General features: G+C 50.8%; 1 protein-coding gene across 1 annotated transcript in view; it reads left to right on the plus strand.

Annotated features, from left to right (window-relative positions):
* The window catches only part of WSCD1 (WSC domain containing 1), a 33,199-nt gene extending 10,725 nt beyond the window's left edge, over positions 1-22,474 (plus strand). Inside the window, exons 4-8 of the mRNA XM_063112127.1 lie at positions 2,311-2,432; positions 15,057-15,216; positions 16,170-16,334; positions 19,264-19,464; positions 21,549-22,474. Of these exons, the coding sequence (XP_062968197.1) occupies positions 2,311-2,432; positions 15,057-15,216; positions 16,170-16,334; positions 19,264-19,464; positions 21,549-21,901 (1,001 nt within the window). The 3' untranslated portion in view covers positions 21,902-22,474. The remainder of the gene's footprint in view (positions 1-2,310; positions 2,433-15,056; positions 15,217-16,169; positions 16,335-19,263; positions 19,465-21,548) is intronic.
* The last annotated feature ends 235 nt before the right edge of the window (positions 22,475-22,709 follow it).

The raw sequence follows: 22,709 nt of genomic DNA on the forward strand, positions 1-22,709 counted from the left end.
CATTCAGCCAGGATGTGTCCAGGAGCCAGGGGGTCCTGAAGTGGCAATGGGGACAGGTATGGAGACACCAACCACACACTCTTTAGCTTAGAGACTCACTAATGAGGCCATGAACTCAACAGATACTCATTTGCTGTGGTGCACAGATGTAGTCTTGCCCTGTCACCTGGGCATGCAAATGTGCTTCCTGGGGTCCAGACTGCTCCACGCAGGTTTCTTGGATGTTTTATTTCTTTGGATTTAAACAACATACCTGCCGCCAGTAAGACTAGGCCTGCATGTGGACTTGGGGACGTCCTACCAGCCCCTGCTGTCTGCCCAGTCACTGACTCTTACACGTGGATGTTTTGCTCCACGTTGCCCATTGCTTAAGGGACAAATGTTCTGATCACTGCAGCAGCCCCACACGTCACGTCGGCTGAGCCTGCTGTCACGGTCAGTGCTGAAATAGGCAGGGTGTGGAGCCCTTGTGGCTGGCCTTTGCCTTCTCACTCCCTTCTCGAGGGGATGAGCTGACAGGATCTCTGTCAAAAGGTGACCAGGTGACCACCATTGTAAATTGCAGCCTGTGGTTAGCAAGGAGAGTTCACAAGTAGTGAGACCCGTGGGTGTGCTCCCCTGGTTGGAATCAGAGGTCAGGCCTGAGAACTTCATTAACGTCCTCACCTTGCAGGTGTCATTCTGCCCTAAGTGGCCCATGGGCTGTCACCTGGGGAGCAAAGGAGGGTGTGGAGTGGACTGCAGTGGGTCACTCACCGGTTGTAGTTTACTCTGTGCCATCACGTGCTTACCTCATTCAGTTCATTCATTTACTCAGCCTTTATTGGGCACCTGCTGTGTGTCAGAGTCAGGGCTGGATGCAAGGAACACAGAGGTCACCCGGACGCACCCTCCAGGAGGACCCAGTGAGCCCCTGCTGTCCCTTCCTGTGGCCCGGGACTTTCTGCAGCATTGACCACTCTGTCTTCCTGTGTCTTCCCTATCCTTCCAACTCTCCCTTTGCCATGTGGCCCTGACCCTATGTCCCCAGTGTGTGTCCCACCCCCTTGGAGCTAGCTGAGAACCAGCACCCACTCCATCTAGATATTTGTTCTTTGGGGGCCCAATCATGCCATGGGACAGGAAAGTTTTGTGAGCCCAGCACAAGCCATCACCCTCAGCCTTCACACCGAAGCAGGGGAGGCACGTGGTGGTGGGGAGACGCAGCTCCATCAGGAAATGGCCCCAAGGAGGTGAGGGAACAGAGATTCTCTGAGTCCGTGACACTCCAGAGTTGCAGAGCTAGTCAGTGGCAGTACCTGGACTTGGACCCAGACACTTAAGACTCTAAGTCTGGGCTATTTTCCCCACACCAGGCTGCTTTCCTGTGTCTACACCCTAACAGGCCCATGTCCTGCCATCCAGACCACTGATGCTGTGGTCTATTGGGATGGGATTTCAGATCCAGGGTTTGGTCCTGCTTGGCAGATTCTGTCTGGTGGGAGGGTTTCTGCTCTCACCAGGAGGTGGCAGGTAGAGAGTTGGGGAAGATGCTGAGCCCTGGGAGACGCTGTGTTAAAAGGAGCACAAAACGAGAATCATGATGCCATCTAGAGAAACTGGTGAGTCTGGAAGAAATACGAGCAAAGAAAAAATTCCAGAAGGTTTGTTCAGCACCAAAGGAGCTAAGTAGGGAGCTGGACTTTTCCACCAGAAGGTCTGGAGAACAACATGGCAGGAGGCTTCCTTTGTAACACGGGCTTGAGGAGTATTCTTAGAATTTGGGTGGGAGTTCAAGATCAGAGAGAGGCAAGCCTTGCTAAGGAGCAAAGCAGTGTTGTGACTCAGATGGCACAGCAAGAGGGAATGTGGCAGGATTTCAGACTTCTGTGTCTACTTTTCTTTCAATGTGCACTCTGGGTGGACAGAATTTTCTAGAATATCAGCCCCTTGGGTCAACTCCTGTGGAATCTGGCACATAGTAAAGGCACAACCCAATTTTTTTGGTGGAAGGGAAGATGAGAAGGATGAACAGATGAAGCCATCCCTGCAGAACTGGCAGGAGAAGTAAGGCCTAAGCTCAGCAGTTTCAGCCGAGTGGGCCTTCATTGGTGACCCTGGCTGACCAAGGTCCTGATGCCTGGTCTCTCTCCAGAGCTTGGCTTGTCTGCACCCTGTCCAGGGCAGTTTGCCCTCCTGGGTTTGAAATCTGCCCCTCCTAAGTATATTTATACTTGTCTCAGAATCTAAAGCCAGTATTTTCCCTTGTGACAGACACCAGCAACCGTGGGTGCACCATTTCTCACCAGAAACCCATTTCCTTCCCCACAGGGCGGACTGCCACCTACCGTGGGTGCTTCCAGCTGCCAGAGAACATCACACAAGCCTTCCCCAACTCCCTGATACAGGCTAATGTGACCGTGGAGATGTGCTCGGGATTTTGTTCCCATAAAGTAAGACCAATTATAATGTCACAACCCTTTCTTTGAACCATCCAGTGTGTGTGGTGGTCTCCAGAGAGGGGGTGGGTGCCTGTGCTGGGCTGCAGATGTCCACTCTGACATCTGGGTGGTAGATGAGGAGGGAGGTGTGGGAAGGAGGTGGCCATATCCCAGATGTCACGGAGATGGTACTGTTCCAAGCACTTTATGACAGGGAGCCCGTAGCCAGTGCTGGTGCTTCAGGGCTGGGTGGGGAATTGTCAGCGAAGGTTGTAAAGCTGAAAGGAGCATGCCTTTCTGATGTAAGCTCTTGGCACAAGTGTCAAATGTTAAGTTGACTTGGTTCAGAAGCAAGAAGATGCTGGCTTGGGACGTGGGGATAGCTGATGGATTTTCTGAGATTTGTGCTGACAGTGTGGAGCCATGAATCTGACTCCAGGGGCCATAGTCACACCTGTACTTTTGGTTCAGCTCGGGCTGAGGAGTGGAGAGTGACTCTGTGCAAGGGCTGAGCTGGGTAAGCAGGGCCACTGTCCCTGTATCATATACTAGCTCTGGGGTAAGGAAAGTTGGTCAGGGCCAGATGGGACTTGCAAAAGGCAGGATCGGGAGCGTGTGAAGCAATGCTGGGGAGATCCGTCAGACTGTGTCCAAAAAGTTTGGAGATTTGGGGCTGGAGTCCAACAGTCTCCAGACTGGGGTGGATGCTGTGGTACTATAAGATGCCCCAGGTATCAGTAGGCTGGGGGCTGGGCTGCCCCAGATGTACTAGGGCTCAGTAGCCTCTCTGTGGCTGTGATGCTTGGCAGTGTGACAGAACAGGGCTAAAGGGAGAGGAAGGCCTTGGTGATGATGATGGTGATAATGTTGAGGTGATGATTATTGTAGTGGATTGAATTATGTCCCCCCAAAACTCCCTGAAGCTTGAACTGTATCCCCCAAGTTTTATGTATTAGAAACTTAGCCCGCACTATGACTGGTAAGAGGGTGGGAAATCCTATTTTGGTAATTGGAAGGTGGAGCTTGAAGGGGTGATTGGATCATAGGACCGTGACGTAGTGAATGGATTTAAAATGGTGGTCAGGGGCATGGTTCTGAGGGCTTTAAAAGAAGAGGAGAGTCTGTCTTGCTCTCTTGCTCTCTCTGCTTCCACCATCTTGCAAAGTGAGACCCCTGGGTCACTGTTGCCACCATCAGATGGGCTTTGGACTTCTCAGCCTCAGAAAGTGTAAGCAATAGATTTCATTTTCTTTATAAATTACCCAGTTCCAAGTATTCTGTTATAGCGACACAAAATGGACTAAAACAATGGTGATGATGACGGTGATGATGATGATGGTGATGATGAGGTGATGGTGGTGATGATGATGAGGTGATGATGGTGACGGTGATGATATTGATGGTGATGATGGTGATGATGAGGTGATGATGATGATGAAAAGAAGTTAACATTTATTGGTCATTTATTCCATGCCAGGTACCGTTCCAAGCACTTTACACTTGTTAACCCATTTAATCCTCATAACAACCCTATGGGATAGGTACTATAATTATCTGCATTTTGCAGGTGAGGGAACTGAGGCAGAGAGCTGGAGCAGTCTGCTTGAGGCTGCACAGGCAGTAGGTGGTGGAGCTGGGATTTGAACTCACCTAGCTCTCTTGCCTGCTGGCAGTTTGAAGGCTGCAGGGGTGGGCTTCAGTGGGAGCAGATGAGATTGGGTCTAAGGGAGCATGTCCTCTGCTCCACCCCCACTGCCCTCTCTCTGCCTCCCATGCTCCTCAGCTCTCTGGGGTGCTTCCCTCGGAGGGTGGATGGAGAACAAAGCCTTTCATGTGCTCTTTCCTGTTGCCCTAAGTGCATCCTCTGAAGGGGCTCTCCTGCATCACTAGCATTTCTGAAACCACTGCCAAGGATGTCTTGGGCATCAAGGCTCATGGGACACAATGCAGCAAGCTGAGAAGGCAGTTTATTGATTTGCAGATGTCCCTGGGGACCTTTTCTTCCCGCTGCCCCTTGTGGGCAGAGCTGTGGGTCGAGGCAGCACGGACACCTGCTCAGCTGCCAGCCCCTGCTCATGCACACAAGGGAACAAACCACCCTCTCAGGGACTCCCTTGCACCTGCAGCTCAGAGCAGTTCCCCAGAGAGACCCCTGACTAGAATTAGAAGATCTTGGCTGGTCCAGGCCAGGCTGAAGGCAGACCTCCCTCAGTCAGCACACTTGGAGTAGTCCTGCTGGGCTCTGGGCTACAGGCCTTCCCACGGGTTATCTGCAGGGGAGGTTTCCAGATCCCCATTGGCTACAAAAGGCAATGCAGGTTTCTAGAGGCGAGAGCATTCACACACAGGCACAGAGCGACAAGCCCCACAGCCCCAGCTCCTGACACCACAGCCTGGACCTTTACATGCTGCAGCCGTTTGGGGTGACGGTGGGGAGGAGACAGAAGAGATGAGAAGCAGCTGGAGGAAAGGGAGCAGGCAGCCATTGTGGCTATGTGCCCTTAGTGTTTCGGGTTCACTTTAAGTGGGTGATATGTTCACATGGAATACAATAAAAAGATACCAAAGTGGAGAGTCTTGCTCTCACTCCTGTGTCTTTTCTACCCAGTTTCCTTCTTTGGAGGCAGCCCATGGTCCTGGCTTCTCATGTCCACTTTCAGAGAGACTCTATGAATATTCATGCAATTGCATTCTTGCCTGTTCCATTATGAACCCTGCAGACCACACTCAGCTGCCGCACTATTCTGCTCTGAGCTCTTTCCACGGGACGATCTGTCTTGGAGATCGTTCCATATCAGTACAGAAAATGCTTTCTCATTCATTTTTCCCATTACATGTTGTCCTATAATTTATTTAACCAATACCCTACTGTTAAGCATTTAGGTTGTTTTCAGTCTTTTGCTTTTACAAAGAATGCTGCAGTGACTACCCTTGTACATATGTAGGTCATTTTGTGTGAGTGAATCTGTTGGAATAAATTAGCAGGAGACACAAAGTCAGAGTGCATGTCTTTGTCATTTTGGACAACAAAGGTTATACTCATTTTACACCCTACCAGCAGTGTGGGTGTGGGACCCAAGCTGCCCTTGTAATCCTTTTTTGGGGGAGGGTGGGTTAAGGCAGCATCTTAGTATTCTGGGGCACCACTCTGCAGGCAGCCCGTAGGGCCCAGAGATTTCTGCCTTGTGGTTACAGACAAGAATTTAGAGATTTAAAACTCTTCAACTTCTATTTTCAGCCTTTCTTCATATTTACTGGCACAAACCCAGATTGCTACAATTTCACAGTGGAGCATTTGCCAAAAGATAGCTGCAGGCTCTTGGTCTCTTATGCCATTTTGCACCTTAACCCCTTGTCCGGCTCCTTCGCAATGCATTTCAAGGATGGGTTACCTGCTCAGCTCTGGCTAGTGCAGCTGTGAATCATTCATGTCAGAACAATGTTAAGGGCATCCGGGGTTCTCAGAAATGGCCTTTGCCCTCAGAGCACACAGCGCTGGGGTCCGTGCTGATGCTTGCCCCTTTCTCCAGCCTTCTCTGCATTGTCGGATGGGGCCAGAAGGATGGGTGTTTCCTCGAGTCCCATTGTTAAGAGCCACAGAATTTTGCAGCTATAAGGAATGGTGTCACCACTTAGAGCTTTAACATTCAAAGCAGCTCTTGGCAGAACACATTTAGTGGGATTTTGCAAAACACATATGCTGCCACTTGTGATGGGTAAAGCCATGTGTTGGGTACCAGCAAAGCCCAGAGGGGCATGAGACCTGGCCCCACTGGAAAGGTAGAGCTCACTGCTGGGGAGGGGCTAAGATGGGAACCCAGGCAGCTCTGACATGTGGCAGAGCAAGGTCAGTGCCTAAAGCAGGTGAAGGAGGCTTGGAAAGAGGCTTCGAAGCGAAGAGTATTGTCTCTTTTTGGAAGGGCTGGTGCTGGAGCATGTGGGGCAGTGTCAAGGTCGGCGGCGGATGAGGGGAGTGAGTGCATTCCAAGAGAAGGCAAGCGCTGAGCAGGACAGGGTGTTGGGAAAGCAGCCCAGGGTTAGTGGGTGGTGGGAAAGGTGGGAATGGGGACAAATTGCAGAGGGCCTTGGATACCTGCCTCAAAGTTCAGACTTTTTTCAGTGGGTAAAAAGGGGCTACTGATGGTGTGGCAGGGAGGGAGTGGTATGACTGGCATGACACTTTATAACTGTCGGTAGGAAGTTCTGGAGCCGGGAGAGGATGAGAGCTGATAAGAGAGCGAGTAGATCTGAGACACACTCCAGAGGGAATTTACATGAGAGGACATGGGGACACTAAGAAGTGGGAACCACCCAGGGGAATGATGAGGCATACTGCAGGGAAGAGAGGACAGACCTGGCCAGTGGGGAGGGGAGTCCTCCATGGGTCCCTCTGGGGGGCAGCGTTCCTCAGGCCACCCTCAGAGACGCTTTCTCAAAGCTGCCACAGAAGCTGACCTATGACCTGGTTTTGGAGTTAGAAATTCCAGGTAGAGCAAGAACGATGCCCCAGGTGTAAAACCGCCCTCTACCCACAGAGTGGGTCTTTGGTTCCCACACCATCCGTCCATTCTCCCCTGCCATGCCCTTGGATGCTGGTATAACCTGGACTTAGTCCTTCTGTATTCTTAGCCCCTAGCTCTCAGCTCTGCAGATTCCTGGTGGGGCCTTTGCTGGAATTCTGACTTCACCCCACAGCAGGGTTTCTCAGCCTTGGAACTGTTGACATTTCTGGTTGCATAATCTCTGTTTTAGGATCTGTCTGTGCATTGTAGAATATTTAGCAGCATCCCTGGTCTCTACCCACTAGATGCCAATAGCACCTCTCCCTGCAGTTGTCACAACTCAGACTGTCTCCAGACATTGCCAAATGTCCCCTGGAGGGCAAAATCGCCCCCTGTTGAGACCCATGGCCCTAGAGAGCCTGCTTGGCTGTGCTGGGCAGCAATGCCCAGGCTTGGCCCATACTCCCCATGGCTCTGAATCCTGAGGAACAGTGGCCTTTTCTAACTATTTGGTGGGGATGAAGAAGCAAATTCTGCCTCCAGCACTGAGGTCTGGTGGTGTGGGGTCAGCTGGAAGTTCATCTGACCAGGGCTGTGGAGGCCAGGCACCTGTTTGTGGGGCCTGGTTCCTGTCTTCTCCCCCAAAGGTTGGGGGTGGGTGAAAGGGAATCTGGGGAGGTCTGGCTGTACCTTCCTGCTGTGCACTTCCCTCTCCAGAGAGGCTGGTAGCAGGAGGTCTAGTGACATCTTCATTTCATCCTAATTTGGCTGAAAAACAAGCTCAAATGTCCTATTATGTGGGATTGGTTAGATTATGCCTCAGCCGTGCAGTGGACTATAATACAGCCATTGAAAATGTTTTCAAAGACATTTATGATGGGAAATGCTCACACTAGAGTGTTAAGTGGGGCTGAGCCAAGCCTGGGGGTTGGGGGCTCAGGGCATAATTAGGGCTGGCTGGGACATGGGGCCCAGAGCAGCAGAAGTGGGAGGTGGGCCCTGGAAGCAGGAAAAGAGGGGGGCCCTCTTTGCAGCACCCCCAATTTTGAGTACCATCTGAGGCTTATTTGTGGCCCCAGATAAAAATCTCCACTATTTTTTGCTCGTTAGAGAAAATGGATTTGAGAAGCTCCAAGAGTGTAGTCTGACAGAAGAAGAACATTTGGGGCAATATCAGCCTCTTAATGATCTGATTCTCTGCCAGTAAGAGGGACTTGACCAATGTAATGTGTTTTTAAACCCAGGAAAATGATCTTGTCTAATGTCCTGATGGTATTGGAGATGGAAGGAGACCTGCTCATTCATAGTAGCTTTTAGGATCCAACGCCCCCTTTGCTTAGATGCAAGGTGAGAACAAGCAAAGGGCAGCTGGATATTTGCACTGCTGCTGATTTGGATCTGGGATAATTAATGTTGAAGCCCAATATTTGTGCACAAGTAGATAGACCATTTGTGGGAGTGTTCCGAAAGGGGGCTGGTGAGAGATATCTAGCACCGTCTGCAAATAGGTTACCAATGTGTGACACTTCACCGGCTACTATGGTCAGAGGCTTGTTCTCCCAGCAGCTGCTAGTGGTTCTACTTATAAAGGAATTGGGAGGAGAGGAGGAAGAGAGGTGTTACCCTTTCTTTTAACCTCTTTAGGGTATCTACATTCTTCATGCAGAATATTAATTACCTGGATGTTTTCCCATTGACATTTCTTCTAAGGTTGTTGTTTTTTGGTTTTTGGTTTTTGGGTTTTTTTGATCATTTTTAATCTGGCCACCTGTGATATGGAAAGGCTCACATTAATGTGGAACCTGTTTGTTCTCTGCTGGGCAGATGCTCTTTCTAAATGCACTTGGATCCCGATAGAGGCAGCCTGTCCTAGGTAGACTCATGGTCTCCGTGGGGCACCCTTTTTCTTGTCTTTGCCAAGGGTTGGGTGAGAGTCTGGATTTTGTGAACCTTGATAATAAGAATTTTCCCTTTGCCAAAATGCTATACACTCCTTCCCATAGGTGACTGATATAGTGCTGCTTTGAATTTCTTCTTAAAAGTCTGTAGTAAGCCTGTTAATATTGTACTCAGTGTGCATTTTTAAGAACACTTATTGTTTGTTTGTTTGGAGGGTTACAAAGTTAATGCATATCTATTTTAGAAAATATGGAAGTGCAAAAATAAAAATAAAACTTACCTGTCACTTTACCGCATCAGAGAAAACAACTAATAACATTTTAGATCCTTTTGGTCTTTCATTCTATGTGTGTGCGTACGGAATTTGTTTTGTAGATACTGAATCTTTCCTTTCCACGTTGGTTCCCTTTTCTCATTTACTATGTTGTGACATTCTCTTTTGCCGTGCTGTGCTTTTCATGGCTGCACGTCATCCCATCTTCTACTGCTGGACATTTAGGCCATCCTTCCTTTCTTCTTTTTTCTTTTTTTGCAACAATACTGCCACAAACATCCTTGAAAATAAACCCTTGAGCACGTTCATAATTATTTCATTGGTCTGTATTATTGGATATGGAATTGCTAGGGCAAAGGATATGTACATTTTATATGTACAGTTTTAAGACTTTTAATACATTTTGGGACTTGGGTGTCCTAACCTCCTCCTTCGAAAGAAGCTGGAGAGTCATACTAACCTGGGTTCATATCCTGCTCTGCCACTTCCTTGCTTTGTGATCCTAGCCAGATCACACAGCACTGAGCCTTGGTTTTCTCATCTGCTAAATGGGATGGGTGGAGATTAAAATGCCTCACCAGATTGTGATGTGGAATCAGTGACTTTGTGGACATGAACAGTTTTGTGATTTATGTTTTGGGGTGCTCTGGAGTAGCGAGTGTTCCAGATGATGACTGTGATCATTATTATACGGCGGCCCCTAGTTCTTTTGCTGTGTGGGAGAAGTATGAGAAACTGCCTGCGATGAGGATCTGGTCCTTTCCCAGGTCGGCAGAAATTCAGGTGCCTTGGGATCTCCATGGTTTGGTGGTTTCGAGTCACACTGTGAGTCACTTCTCTGCCTGATGGATGTTTGGTTTTGACAGGGAAAGTGTTGTCTGGGGGTGGGTTGGTGGGTTAGGTAGTCGCTGTCTGGGGACTCCAGTCTTCAGCCAGCTATTCGCCCATACAGGCATCCTGTAGGGTCCCCTGGAGACACTCCAACATTTGCCCCATATGGTCTTGCTTGATTTTTTTCTCACATCCATAGGACGGGTGTTCCAGTGTCTGTTGAGAGTGTATGCTAGAGCTGCGAGCACCTCAACGCTGGGCACGCAGAAGGGACTGAGTCCATTCTTTACATGGACAAGGGTATATACTGGGGGGTCCGGCGCAGCCCCTGCCCCTGCTCCCATGCATTTGGCTTCACCTTGTCTCAGCCCATCCAAGTTGCTGCAGGTTTCCTCTCTGAAAGGCATCTCGGAGTATTTCAACCCCTAGATCTCCCATTTGGGTAGAGAAACTAAGACTCAATCCATCTAAATTTAAACTCACACCTGCAGACACCAGAGTCCTTCATCATTAAGCTATGTGCTTTTACAGATGATAAAACTGAGGCTTGGAGATGCCCAGTGGCTTGTCAGCAGCCCACAGATGGGATTAAAACCAGAGGTTCGTGACAAAAAGCCTTGGGCTGTGTCCACCTCCCGGTAGCTGCCTCTCTAAACCATATATCCCCCATTCCCAGCTACGGTATCACTGGATGAGTTTTCATTCAGCCTGACATTTGCCTGAAAGCAGAACTCTGCCACTTTGCCCCCCCCAGCCCCATAGCCACCTTTGTGGACATCTTCCTTCCTTTTTGTATCTTGAATGTCCAGCTCTGCCTCTGGAGTTGAAGGGAACTGCCCTGGAGACAAGAGACTGGCAGAGCGACCTGCCATCCAGTTTGCGGATTTCATCAGAAATCTATCACGTGCATGTGTTTGCTTCAGGGGTTGAGGTGTGGTGGTGTGGCAAGGCCCAGACCCTGAAGTCCAGAGGGCTGACCTCTGTTCCCACTCACCTGACAGGCTGGTCACCAGCTTCCTCTGAACCTCAGTTTCCCCTTCTGTGATCTCTGATATCTTTGTAATTGTGTGTAATCCCAAGAAAGATGCTGGGGGAGGAATGAAGATGCAGAAGATGAGGCCCAGATATGCCGGTTTGTTAGAGGGGTCCTGTTTGGGCCCTTGCCCCTTGCCTAGTGGAATCGCCACTTCTTGACCCCTTGGCCACAGACCAAGCCTTTGCACCTGGATCCCTGCTGCTTATAGAGCCCCTGCCCTTGCTGTCTCAGGACCTGGCACCAGGCTGAGTGCCCACCCAAACCCCAGCCCCGGGCACAGGCTGAGCCCAGGCTCAGGCTGCAGACGCAGGATTGGGATGAAGATGTGCATCTGTTGTGCTCTCGGACACAGGCTGAGCTGGCTCCCTCTTTAACCCCTCGTCTGTTTGATTGAAACAATCCCACATCTGTGTTCTTTGTTTTTCTGCCTTGCTTTCTCTGGTCCTTTTTTCCTTTTCTTTTTCTCTGCTCTCTCTCTCTCTCCACTGTAGCTTAGGGTGGAGGTAGGGGGAGCAGGGAAGTTGGCAGAGAAATAAGATTCATCAATATTTAATTTTTATGGAAATCATGTCCTAGAAATCCCCAAGGGGCTGAAAATTGTTCTGTGTTTTCAGAATCCAGTGATGTTGCTGAAGTGGTTATGTTGTAAATAAAACCACATTACTGTCTGCAGCTCTCCCGTCGCTCTGCAAACACCCGGAAACTTGACAGTTTAATCCACTCAAGGAAGCAAAAAGGTTCGGGTCACTGGTGGGGGCAGCCTGTTCTCTAGCCCTGGGATATAAGCTTGTGAAGCATCAGCGTCGGCAGCAGTGTCACCACCGGGGAGGGAGGCAGAGCTGTCGTGCCCTGAGCTGATTTACCATGCTGGAAAATTCTCTTCCTCTGAACAGGAATCCCAGGACAGCAGAGGCCCCCTAAGTTCCTGGGGTTGGGGAAGGTTTTTTTAGATGTAGCAGGATTTCTTCTGCTGCTCGATGCCCAGTGATACAAGCGACTAAAACCAGCAGAAGGATCACAGCCAAGTTTGTTGTCCACAGCTCTTGAGGGGGGTTGGGATCTGGAAAGGATGTCCATTCATTCATTCACTCATTCATCCATCAGACATTTACAGGGCATCTGTCATGTCCTAGACACTGTTCTAGGTACTGAGGATACAGTAAATACACTAAACACACAAAAATTCCTGCCTACATTCTTGTGGGTAGAGGCAGACAGTAAACCAGATAAATAAGTAAAATATGTGTTATGTTGTATGGTGATAAGCACTGTGAAGACAAATGAAGCAGGAATTGTAGGTGTTTACCATTGAGAAATAAAGGGTATCCACTAAAAACCTTGTACAAGAGTGTTCAGAGCAGCTCTACTCACAATAGCTAAAAACCAGAAACAGCCCAGATGTCCACAAGCGAATGATTTAGCAAACTGGTACTTCCACACATGGAGTACTACATAGCAGTGAAAAGGAACGATCTACTGACACATAAAACAACATGGGAGGATTTAACAAATAGTTTTCTGAATGAAAGAAGCCAGGCGCACAAAAATATGTACTGGGTGATTCTATTCATATGGCATCAGAATAGACACAACTAATCAGTGCTGATATAAATCAGAATAATGGTTGTCTTCAGGGACAGAGGGATGGCTGTGAAGGGGCAGAGGAACTGCTGGTGTCACGGAAATGCTATATCTTGATATGCACTTGTCAAAACCAATTGCATGGTTCACTTGGGATCAGAGCTTTTCATCCAGGTAAGTTATGGCTGAATTAAACAAAATTAGAAAGCACAGCAAGGTGTGTTGGTGAAAGCTGGAGGGGTGCTGCAACCTCAAAGGGGTGGCCAGGAAAGGCCTCATAGAGAAAGCCTTGAAGAAAGCGAAGGAGAGAAGAGAGTCATGCGGGCATCTGGGAGAACCTTCCAGGCAGGGAGGCAACAAGTGCAAAGGTCCTGAGGTGGGAGCGTGAGTGCAGTGGTCAAGGACAGTGAGAAAGCCATTGTATCAGTCAGCTGGGGCTGCCATACCAAAGTTCTGTAGTCGGGGGGCTTAACAGCAGGCACTTATTTTCTCATAGTTCTAGAGACTGGAAGTTTGAGATGAAGGTGTCAGCAGGTTTGGTTTCTCCTGAGGTCTCTGCCTGGCTGTGGATGGCACCTTCTCCCTGTGTCCTTCTATGGTTGTCCCTAGGTTTCTGTGTCTAACCTCCTCTTCTAATAGGACTCCAGCCAGATTGGATTATGGCCCACCCTAAAATGGCCTCACTTTAACATAATTATCTCTGTAAAGACGCTATTTCTAAATAAGGTCACATTCCGGGGTACTGGGGGACACAATGCAGCAGTCACAGCCAGTGTGGACAGAAGCGCTGGAAACAGACTGCTGTGTGCACCATGCTGCACCTGGCTATTCGTTTCTGCTGCTGTCGGTGCTGAAGGTATTGGTGGGGGACAAGTTGGGATGAAGGCTTTGTGGGATCAGATGGATGGAGCTGCAGAGGCTGCAGGTGGCAGTCATGGGGATCTCTCTTTACAAACTCAGGACAGCAGGAAAACTTGCTTAGAGGAAAGCCATTGTGTTCCGATTGAGGGTCAGGCCACAGATCTCGCTTCCTGTTGGGAAGTGGCGAGGGGGCCCACAGTGGAGTCTAGCTGGAGGTGCCTACAGGGCTTGGCAGCCTTCCTTCTACTCACTCAAGTGCAGCACCCTCCTTGGCTGGAAGAAGAATCAGGGGTGGGCAGAGGCTTTCACGGGGGCTGCTGGACATTGAGGAGAGGATCCAGCATGGGAGGAGCAACACCCAGCAGCACTTCCTCCCACTCCCTCCTAAGATGCCCCCCCAGGGCCCCACCACCAAGACTCTGCATTGCCCTCCCTGGGCTGTCTGTAGGACACTGTCTGTTGTCTTTCATGAGTATTGAGATCCCCGGCTTTACCAAGCCACGCTCAGAAAATGCTATTGATTTTCTTTTACTTATTTATTTATGACATTTTTGCTGTGGGCAGAAAATAAAGAGGTTTGTGCAGCATCTCCCTTAGCAGTGAGAAGTCTTCCCTGCCCACTGCCCCCTCCTGCATGCACACACTCACAGACTACTGTCTCATCTCTCTACACTCCAGGAGGCTTGGCATCTCCCAGTTGTAAGATGCAGAGAGGGCAGAGATGAAATGGGACTAAACGTCCTACCTAGTGCTCAAAAAAGAATATGTGGGAGAGGTGGGTAAATGCAACTTTGAGCAAGCCATGGCCGATGCCCTACGGGGTAAGGAAGTCAAGGCAGGCCCATCCCTCCGTGGAAGCACGTACTGCGTGCCAGGCTCCTTTCATCTAGCCCTCATCATAAACATACAAGATGCATTTTATTACTTTTTTCAACCATGAAATTCAGAGAGGTTAAGCACCTTGCCCAAGGTTGCTCAGCAAGAGAACTAGAATTCACACTTTGGTCTTCAGCACGCCAACACCCCAGCTCTCTCCACTGCATGGTGGAGACCCCCCCCAAAGGGGAAAAAGAACCCACTGAAGAAACTGCTGGGAGCTGGCTTGGCCACAGTGAGACACCTCCCCTCTCCTGACCCTGGCAGGACCCCTCCTTTTTCAAGAAGCCCCCATTGGGCTGAGCACCTTGGGGGAACAAGGCCACTCTTCCCAACCATCCCCATCTTTGGAAAGATGATTATATGGGAATCTGCCCTGCTCTTTCCCACGCAGATGCTCACTCACGTGGATGCCCTGCCCAGAGTGCTTTTCCTTCCCTGGCACTCTTGGGAATACCCAACATCTAGACAGCCCAGTTCCAGGCTCAGCTCTCTGCTCTGTATGCTTTCCCCAGCCCTCTGTCATAGTACTGCACACACTGTGTTGTGACTGTTAACTTGTCACCCAACCATGTGCCACTTGAGAGAAGAAGACATGTCTTGTGGAGCTTTGTCTCCCTTGGGTTTGGGCAGAGCCTGTCAATGGAAGGGTGATGGTCATCCTGGTTGACCCCGTGCAGCCGGCAGCACGTCATGGTGCTCTTCCAGTACCTGAGCTACAGAGTAGTGACCCTTGCATTCACTCGTGGTTTCCTCTTCCTCCCCTTCCCTGGCAGGAGTTCCCCTTGGCCATCCTCAGGGGCTGGGAGTGCTACTGTGCTTACCCCACCCCCCAGTTCAGCCTGCGGGATGCTGCAGACAGCTCACTATGTGACCAGGACCCTGAGGCGCGGAGGCTGGCGGATTACTGTGAGGTCTACCAGACACCCGTGCAAGGTGAGCTCTGCATCAAGTGGTGGCATCCGGGTGGGAGGTTGGCAGATCTTCCAAGATTTGGAGAGGCCAGTCATGCCTCTGTGTGCAGTTCTGGGGGGAAGGTGTTTGTGTAAAGTCCCCAATGTGTGGGTAGGTGGTGGAGATCACAGGAAGGGTAAGGCCTCCACCCTCTCCTGAGGCGGAATGCCAGACTCTGAAGAACACCTGGCCCTTTTTCTGAGTCTCTCTGGGGTTGAAGGTGGTAAGAAGAGCAGAGAGAGGCAGGGCCCAGAAGGATAGCAAGGACAGGGGGTGGGGTTGAGAGACATGCAAGAATGGGAGCCTCCGGGCCACAGGGCTGCCAATGCCTGCAGGAGTTGGGCATCCTCCTCGGTGTGGGTATCAGGTCTGCTCCAGATGAGCTCAGGAACTGAGGAGAGGTGGGAGAGCCGTTACCACCTTTATCACATAGCCCTGTGGGTTTGGGGCTGTGATTTCACAGGCTCCTAGCAGCAGCCCTGGGGAAGGGTGATAAGAGACAGAGAGTTGCTTGCCTGAAATTAGTCCGGCTCAGGCTAGTTGTTGTCTGTCCCTGGGTGTGTAGCATTGCTCCGCCCAGCCACACACACCCCCCACACACATACCTCGCCTAGCTGATTGTGGAGTTCTCTGTGCTATGCTGTCAGCCAGGGTTTGGCAGTGGCCATGGAGACAGTGGGGGCTTAGGGTCCATAGGCACCTCATTCCCACCCTACTCCCACACTGGGGAGTGGGAGCTCCCGTGGTGGGCTTTCTCTGGCTAGCCACAGACCAGGGTACAGGGGGTGGATTCCTTCCCTTCTTTGGGCCCTGGTTTCCCCATCTATTAAATGGGAGTCTTGGGTCAAAACCAGTCCCTGTCTAGGGTAGTCTAGTGCTGGTTCTGTGAGTCATAGCAGAGGTGAGTAACCCTGTGGTGACTTCTGGACTTTCAGACACTCGGTGCACAGACAGGAGGTTCCTGCCCACTAAATCCAAAGTGTTTGTGGCTTTGTCGAGCTTCCCAGGAGCTGGGAACACATGGGCGAGACACCTCATCGAGCACGCCACAGGCTTCTACACAGGGAGCTACTACTTTGATGGAACCCTCTACAACAAAGGTCGGTCAAAGCTGCAGAACGGGTGGGAAGCTGCTCCCAGTAGCCAGATTGTCCCCTCACCAGCCACACGCCTCGGAGCACTAGAGCCATGCTTCCCAGACTAGAGTGTGCATGAGAATCACCTGGAAGGCCTGTTAAAAGCATCACCTGGAGCTTGTTGGAAGCAAATCCCTAGACCCTCCTCAGACCATCTTGTTGTCTGTCCCTGGGTGGGTGGCATTGCTCCGCCCAGCCACACACCCCCCACACACCTACCCTAGCAGAATGTGGAGTTCCCTGTGCTATGCTGGGAGCCAGGGTTTGGCAGTGGCCATGGAGACAGTGGGGGCTTAGGGTCCATAGGTACCTCATTCCCACTGTACCCCTGCACTGGGGAGTGGGAGCTCCCGTGGTGGGCCTCACCTCCAGAGAATCTGATTCAGATGGTCTGAGGGGGGCCTAGGATTTGCTTCCAGCAAGCTCCAGACGATGCTGAGGCAGCCAGCCCCAGGACCACCCTCCAAGTGGGACTTCATGAGGTGTTGCCTGTTCTAGATGCAAAGGAAAATACTAGCAGCCTGAATTCCCCCTCTATAACATTTCTTGAATCTAAAACATTTTAGAACCCTCAATAATTAGAAGTGAAACTAACTTAATGTGCCTTTTTTAAAAATTTTTTTGAGGCAAGGGGTAGTTCATTAAAATGCAACTTTTTAAAATAGGTCCAAAAAGAGTTTTATGGTTTTTCATCTTTCCCTTGTAGAAATAAGAAGTCTCATTATGCCAAATAAATTAACTTAAATGGCTCCAGGATGTGTACTATTTAAGAATGAACAACCTCAGACAAGTCAGGTGGCATCTAAATTTGGCAAAATGTTTTACTCCATAGTCAAGTGTTACAGCATTTTCTCTGGGTTTCTAAACCAGAGTTTGGTTTAGGGAAAGGTGATACTCTCAATAACGTCCTAGAGAAATGGAAACTTCCTGAGCTTGGCAATGGGTTCTGGAATTACTCACGACAATCTTGTCTGGTTGGGAAAAAGCCAAGGTTGTCCACATAACCCAGACCCATCTTCCTTGGGAGTCTTGAGTGTTGCAGGCACCTGCAAATGAGGGAGGAAGTAGCCGGATGAAGCTCATGGTTCTGCCCACTATGGCAAAGTCCCCTGGGAATCACCCAGTGTGCCCAGGCTGCATTCACCTACCTTGTTCATCTGGAAGGCTTGCCTTATTCAAGCAGCTGGCTGTTTCGGTCTACATATGGCTAACTAGCCCAATGATTGGAATAGACAGGCGTAAGGGTTGGGATAAGACTGCCTCAAAGAGGCTTTAGAGATACTCAGAACATCTTTGAACCTTACAGGACTGGTTACATGTAGCCACTGGCCTCAGAATACTGATGGAATGATGACACACACACATGCGAAATTCACAAGGCAGCTCCAATGCCAAAATGCCAATCTGTTATGTCAGGTGAATGTGGTCTGAGCTGCAAGGCAGAATAGCTGTCATTGGAATAGGCTGAGGCAGTACCAAAGGCACCCTAGGTCTCACAGTTGTCGAAGACCAGATTTCAAGTTTATTTAGCTCATGTTTTGAATGTTCCTTTCATGGCATTTCCCAGACATTTGATAGAATGAATCAAAGCAAAGCTTTTGGTGTTTGGCCTGTGGTAGAGATAAGTTTAAAACATGTTGAGTTTCACTGGGCAAATTCAGACTTCTAAATTCAAAAGAGGCTTGCATTTTTCAGGCTTCAAAGAACACTTCACTGCTTGCTGTAGATATAAATGCTTCCCAGCTACTCTTGAAGGTGGGCAGGGCATAGGACTTGTTTTGTTTCCAAGAGTGCATGATAAGCTCTTGAGCCTCTATGGAGCATGTCCCCAGAGCTGGATGGCATGGACTACATTGGGATGTGGCTGGGAGATGAGGTTCGGGAGACATCTTTCCAGGAAGCCTTCTAGGAGATCCCAGTGTTTGTTCCCCCTACTCTTTGTTCTAGAACATAAGCCCCTATGTTCTGTTCTTGGGCTACTCAGCCTACTAGACTGTAAGCTTAAAGACAAGGTCTGAGTCTTATCCTTTTATTCCCAACACAAAGTCCAACACAGTGAGCACACATAATCTTTGTTGATAAACATGAGACTGGATGGATGGACAGAGTCTGGCCCTCTCAGCCAGTAGTCATGCAGGGTCTGAGCACCCAGTACTGTATCAAGGAGCTGAGAAAGGAGACGGGCCGCAAAGAGATTTGTCAATGGGAGCAAGTCTCTATTCATAAAAAAATGGGCTCTGGGTTCCTCAGGGCTAAGCTGAAACACTGTGGATGAGACCTTGACCAGACCTGCTCTGGGGCCTGAGGTGGAGAATCCATATATGCAAGGCTGGGGCCCTGTTATAGGACAATGGCATAGAGCAGAGGGTGGGGCTGCAGCTGTTTACAGCCCTTGAGCCCAACGGTGGGGAGCCTGTCCCCACCGTGGGGAGGTAAGGGGAAGTTGGGAGCCTCCCGGGGACATACAAAGCCATGCAGAGAGAGCCCAGGCACCGTTTTGATGGTACTGTATGATCTTGGGCAAGTCATGCACCCACTCTGAGCCTCAGTCTCTTCATCTGGCTATACCCACAGCTATGGTTAACTCATGACGTTTTTAGTGATACTTGTGAAATTATCTCCATGAAAATACCCAAAATGTATGTATGTATCTCCAGTGTGCTCTTAGATGCCTTCTACTCTCACTGCCCCTCGGTCAGGGGTCACTCCTGTGGTGGCTGCTCCAGTCACCATCCACAGGTCCTTCCCATGCCCTCTGTTCATGCCACCCAGGATGACCCTGATACTGGCTTCCCCTCAGGGTTGCAGGTTAGTGCTCAGACCTATCTGCTGCTGTGGGACAGGGGCCCCATGGACACCTCCCTTCACAGGACCCTGTCATTTCTCCTGGCAGGGTTCAAGGGTGAGAAGGACCACTGGCGGAGCCGGCGCACTATCTGTGTAAAGACCCATGAGAGCGGCAGGAGGGAGATCGAGATGTTTGACTCAGCCATCCTGCTGATCCGGAACCCGTACCGATCCCTCGTGGCTGAATTCAACAGGAAATGTGCGGGGCACTTGGGCTACGCAGCAGACCGCAACTGGAAGAGCAAAGGTAAATGGAGCTGGTGGTTGGCTTGTCAGTGCAGACAAGGTGCCTGTTGGGATGCAGGATCAGTACACACAGTCCTCTGTGGACTTACTGCTGCTGTGCCTGGACTCGTGCTCACCTCTTCCCCACCCTTCCATGCCTGTTCAGATCCACACATCACGGTGTTTTACATGGATACCAGCTCAATTGCCAAGAATCTCCTCTGTCCCCACCAAATGGGGTAGTGGGCTGATATACACCTCTTCTCTATCCCTGCACATACCCAGGCACTCACACAGAGCTGTGAGAAGAGCACTAGCATTGCATGCAGGTGGACCTGGTTTGCAACTTCCTCTGCCTCCAGAACCAGGTCCCTCCTTCATAAAGTGAGACAGTACCCTACATCTCATGGGGCATTCAGAGATCAGGGTGATACTGTGTGTGTTGGGTCTGTGGTCAGTGCTCAACATGTCAGTCCCTCCTGAGCTGCCTCTCACTGGCTCTTCACAGTGTCCTGCAGGGGAATTACCATCAGCCCTACTTTCTAGATGAGCCCAGAGTACATGGCTACTTGACATGTCCAGGTGGCCTGGGTGGTGGGTGGCAGAGCTGGGACTGGAACCCAATGTATGAATCAGCTCTGGCTGCCATAACAAAATATCATAGACTGGGTGGCTTAAGAAACAGACACTTATTTCTCACAGTTCTGGAGGTTGGAAATCCAAGATCAAAGTGCCAGATGATTCAGTTTCTAGTGAGGACTCTCTTCCTGGCTTGCAGACAGCCTCCTTCTCACTGTGTCTTCACATGATGGAAAGACCAAAAGCTCTCTGGTGTCTCTTCTTATAAGGACAATAATCCCATCACTGTGGTCCCACCCTCATGACCTCATCTAACCCTAATTACCTCCCAAAGGCCCCACCTCCATATACCATCATATTGAGTGTGAGGGCTTCAACATAGGAGTTTGCTGGCAGGAGGAGGAAGGGTGGAATGCAGACATTCAGTCCATAACAAACAAATTTTCTGATTCCGGGTCAAACTGGCGTGTTCCCCACTGTACCTTTATTCATGGAGTCAGTCTGGTGACCCATGCTTACTGAAGTCCTGCTGTGTGCCGGGCACTGGGCAAGGCAGCAGGGCCCAGGCTAAAGGGATCAGGATCTCTGCCTCGAGGCACACACAGTCTAGCCTTTGGGTGATAAGTAATAGAAATACAAGTCCAGTGGTAAGTGGTGTAAAATTATCAGTGAGTCAGACATAAAGCTGTGTGCGGACAGGGTGGGTGGGCAATGAGATACTGGCCAGGCAGGCCTGTGCTTCTGTCCCCTCTGTGACTCTGGACCAGCTGAGGCTGATGGGCGTCCTAGGCTGGCTTCCAGTCCTTCCCTGTCCCTCTCACCTAGGCCACACCTCACAGCCAGGCAGGCTGAGCTCAGATCCCTCCTCTGCTTCTCACAAGCCATTCGACCCCAGGCAAGCTGTGTACCTTGCCTTCTGAGCCTCAGTTTTCTCATCTGAAAAACAAGGATAGTCCCTATCTCATAAGGTCATGGCAAGGATGAGAGAACGCTCCCACAGCGTTCAAGGTGTATTAATAACCCAATTATGGAAACTATTTTTGTTGGGATGATGCTTGCCATTTGTACCCTGCCCCTCTCCAAAAACAATTACTTTCTTAATTTTCTGGAAAATAAATCTCATAGAGTAGATCATCTGTGGAAGTTTGAGGCCAGCCCTGTCTGTGGCTTCATTGTGTGTCTTACCACGCAGCAGTATCACAGGTTCACGCTGGCACCAAAACCCACAAGACCCCGTAGCCATCCATCTGCTACACATTGACTTAGCTTTATAGGAGGACCCAGGTCAGGCGATAGAGCCTGCATGGCGGTATCACCCTAGCAGAGGCTCAGCACTGCCCCTGTCCCCTAACACACACACTGCTCAGTCACCAAAAGGGTCTGCCTCCAGGGGCATTCCAGGCAAACTGGCCCTAGGCAGGGGGCCGTGGGAAATCCAGCAGCTTCCCCGGCCTGAGCAGTCCAGAGGGGCCAGCAGCCCTGGCAGGGTCGTCCCCTCACTCTGTGTCCCTTCTCTCCCTGCTCCAGAGTGGCCGGACTTCGTCAACAGCTACGCCTCATGGTGGTCCTCGCACGTCCTGGACTGGCTCAAGTACGGGAAGCGGCTGCTGGTGGTGCACTACGAGGAGCTGCGGCACAGCCTGGTGCCCACGCTGCGGGAGATGGTGGCCTTCCTCAACGTGTCCGTGAGCGACGAACGGCTGCTGTGCGTCGAGAACAACAAGGAGGGCAGCTTCCGGCGGCGCGGCCGGCGCCCTCCCGAGCCGGAGCCCTTCACCCCGGAGATGAAGGACTTGATCGATGGCTACATCCGGACAGTGGACCAGGCCCTGCGGGACCACAACTGGGCTGGGCTGCCCAGGGAGTACGTGCCCAGATGATAGGCTCCGGCTGCACCACCCGCCCCGCCGAGGCTCGATTGCACCATGGGCTTCACAACGTGCTCACACCCAGGCCCAGCCTCGCGGGACGCACGGCCAGCAGGAAGGCCCGTGGGAGTGCTGCCTCATGTGCAGGGACACCTGGACACAAGCCCGCCCAGATAGACACACTTCACAGGACAGACACAAATGGACACACTCCCAGCCAGACCCCCACACACTCTCAGACACACTCAGACACCGCTCCATGCTCACAGTGCTCATATTGACACACCTAAGCCACCCAGTGGGGTGTGCTAGACAGTCCCAGACTTGCATATGCCAGGGTACATGCTCCTAGAGGCTGGCTGTCTCTCTCGCACACAGATGCACATGCACCCTGGGTTCTTGGAGGCCTCAGATTTCCTGCCTCCAGCCCGGGCACATGCTTGTTCCTCAGTGTCCTTGACTCTGGGGTGCTGGGCTGGGTGGGCATTTGTGCCTCGAGCAGCAAGGATCAGCAGGTGGAGGTGGGTGTAGAGACTGTTGCTGCTGGGCTGTGCGGTCCTGACTGCGTGTCTGACATCCCATAAATTGTGCGTGGTGTGACTACCAGGCACTGCCGACTCTGCAGGCCCGTCTCTGTCTTCTCTGCGGGTGGGCTAGCAGCACCATGGGCAGAGTGGAGCCCACCCCTGCCCTTCTGACTTGCCCTACATCGGTGCCCCTCACAGCATGGCCTCCCTGCCCGGCTTCTTCCCCTGACTGTTCCTGGCAAGCTGGGGATTCACATCACTCCCCAGAAGCAGGGGGCTGGCAGGGTGAAGGT

The sequence above is a fragment of the Cynocephalus volans genome, chromosome 10, assembly GCF_027409185.1.
Source record: "Cynocephalus volans isolate mCynVol1 chromosome 10, mCynVol1.pri, whole genome shotgun sequence".
NCBI lineage: Eukaryota > Metazoa > Chordata > Mammalia > Dermoptera > Cynocephalidae > Cynocephalus > Cynocephalus volans.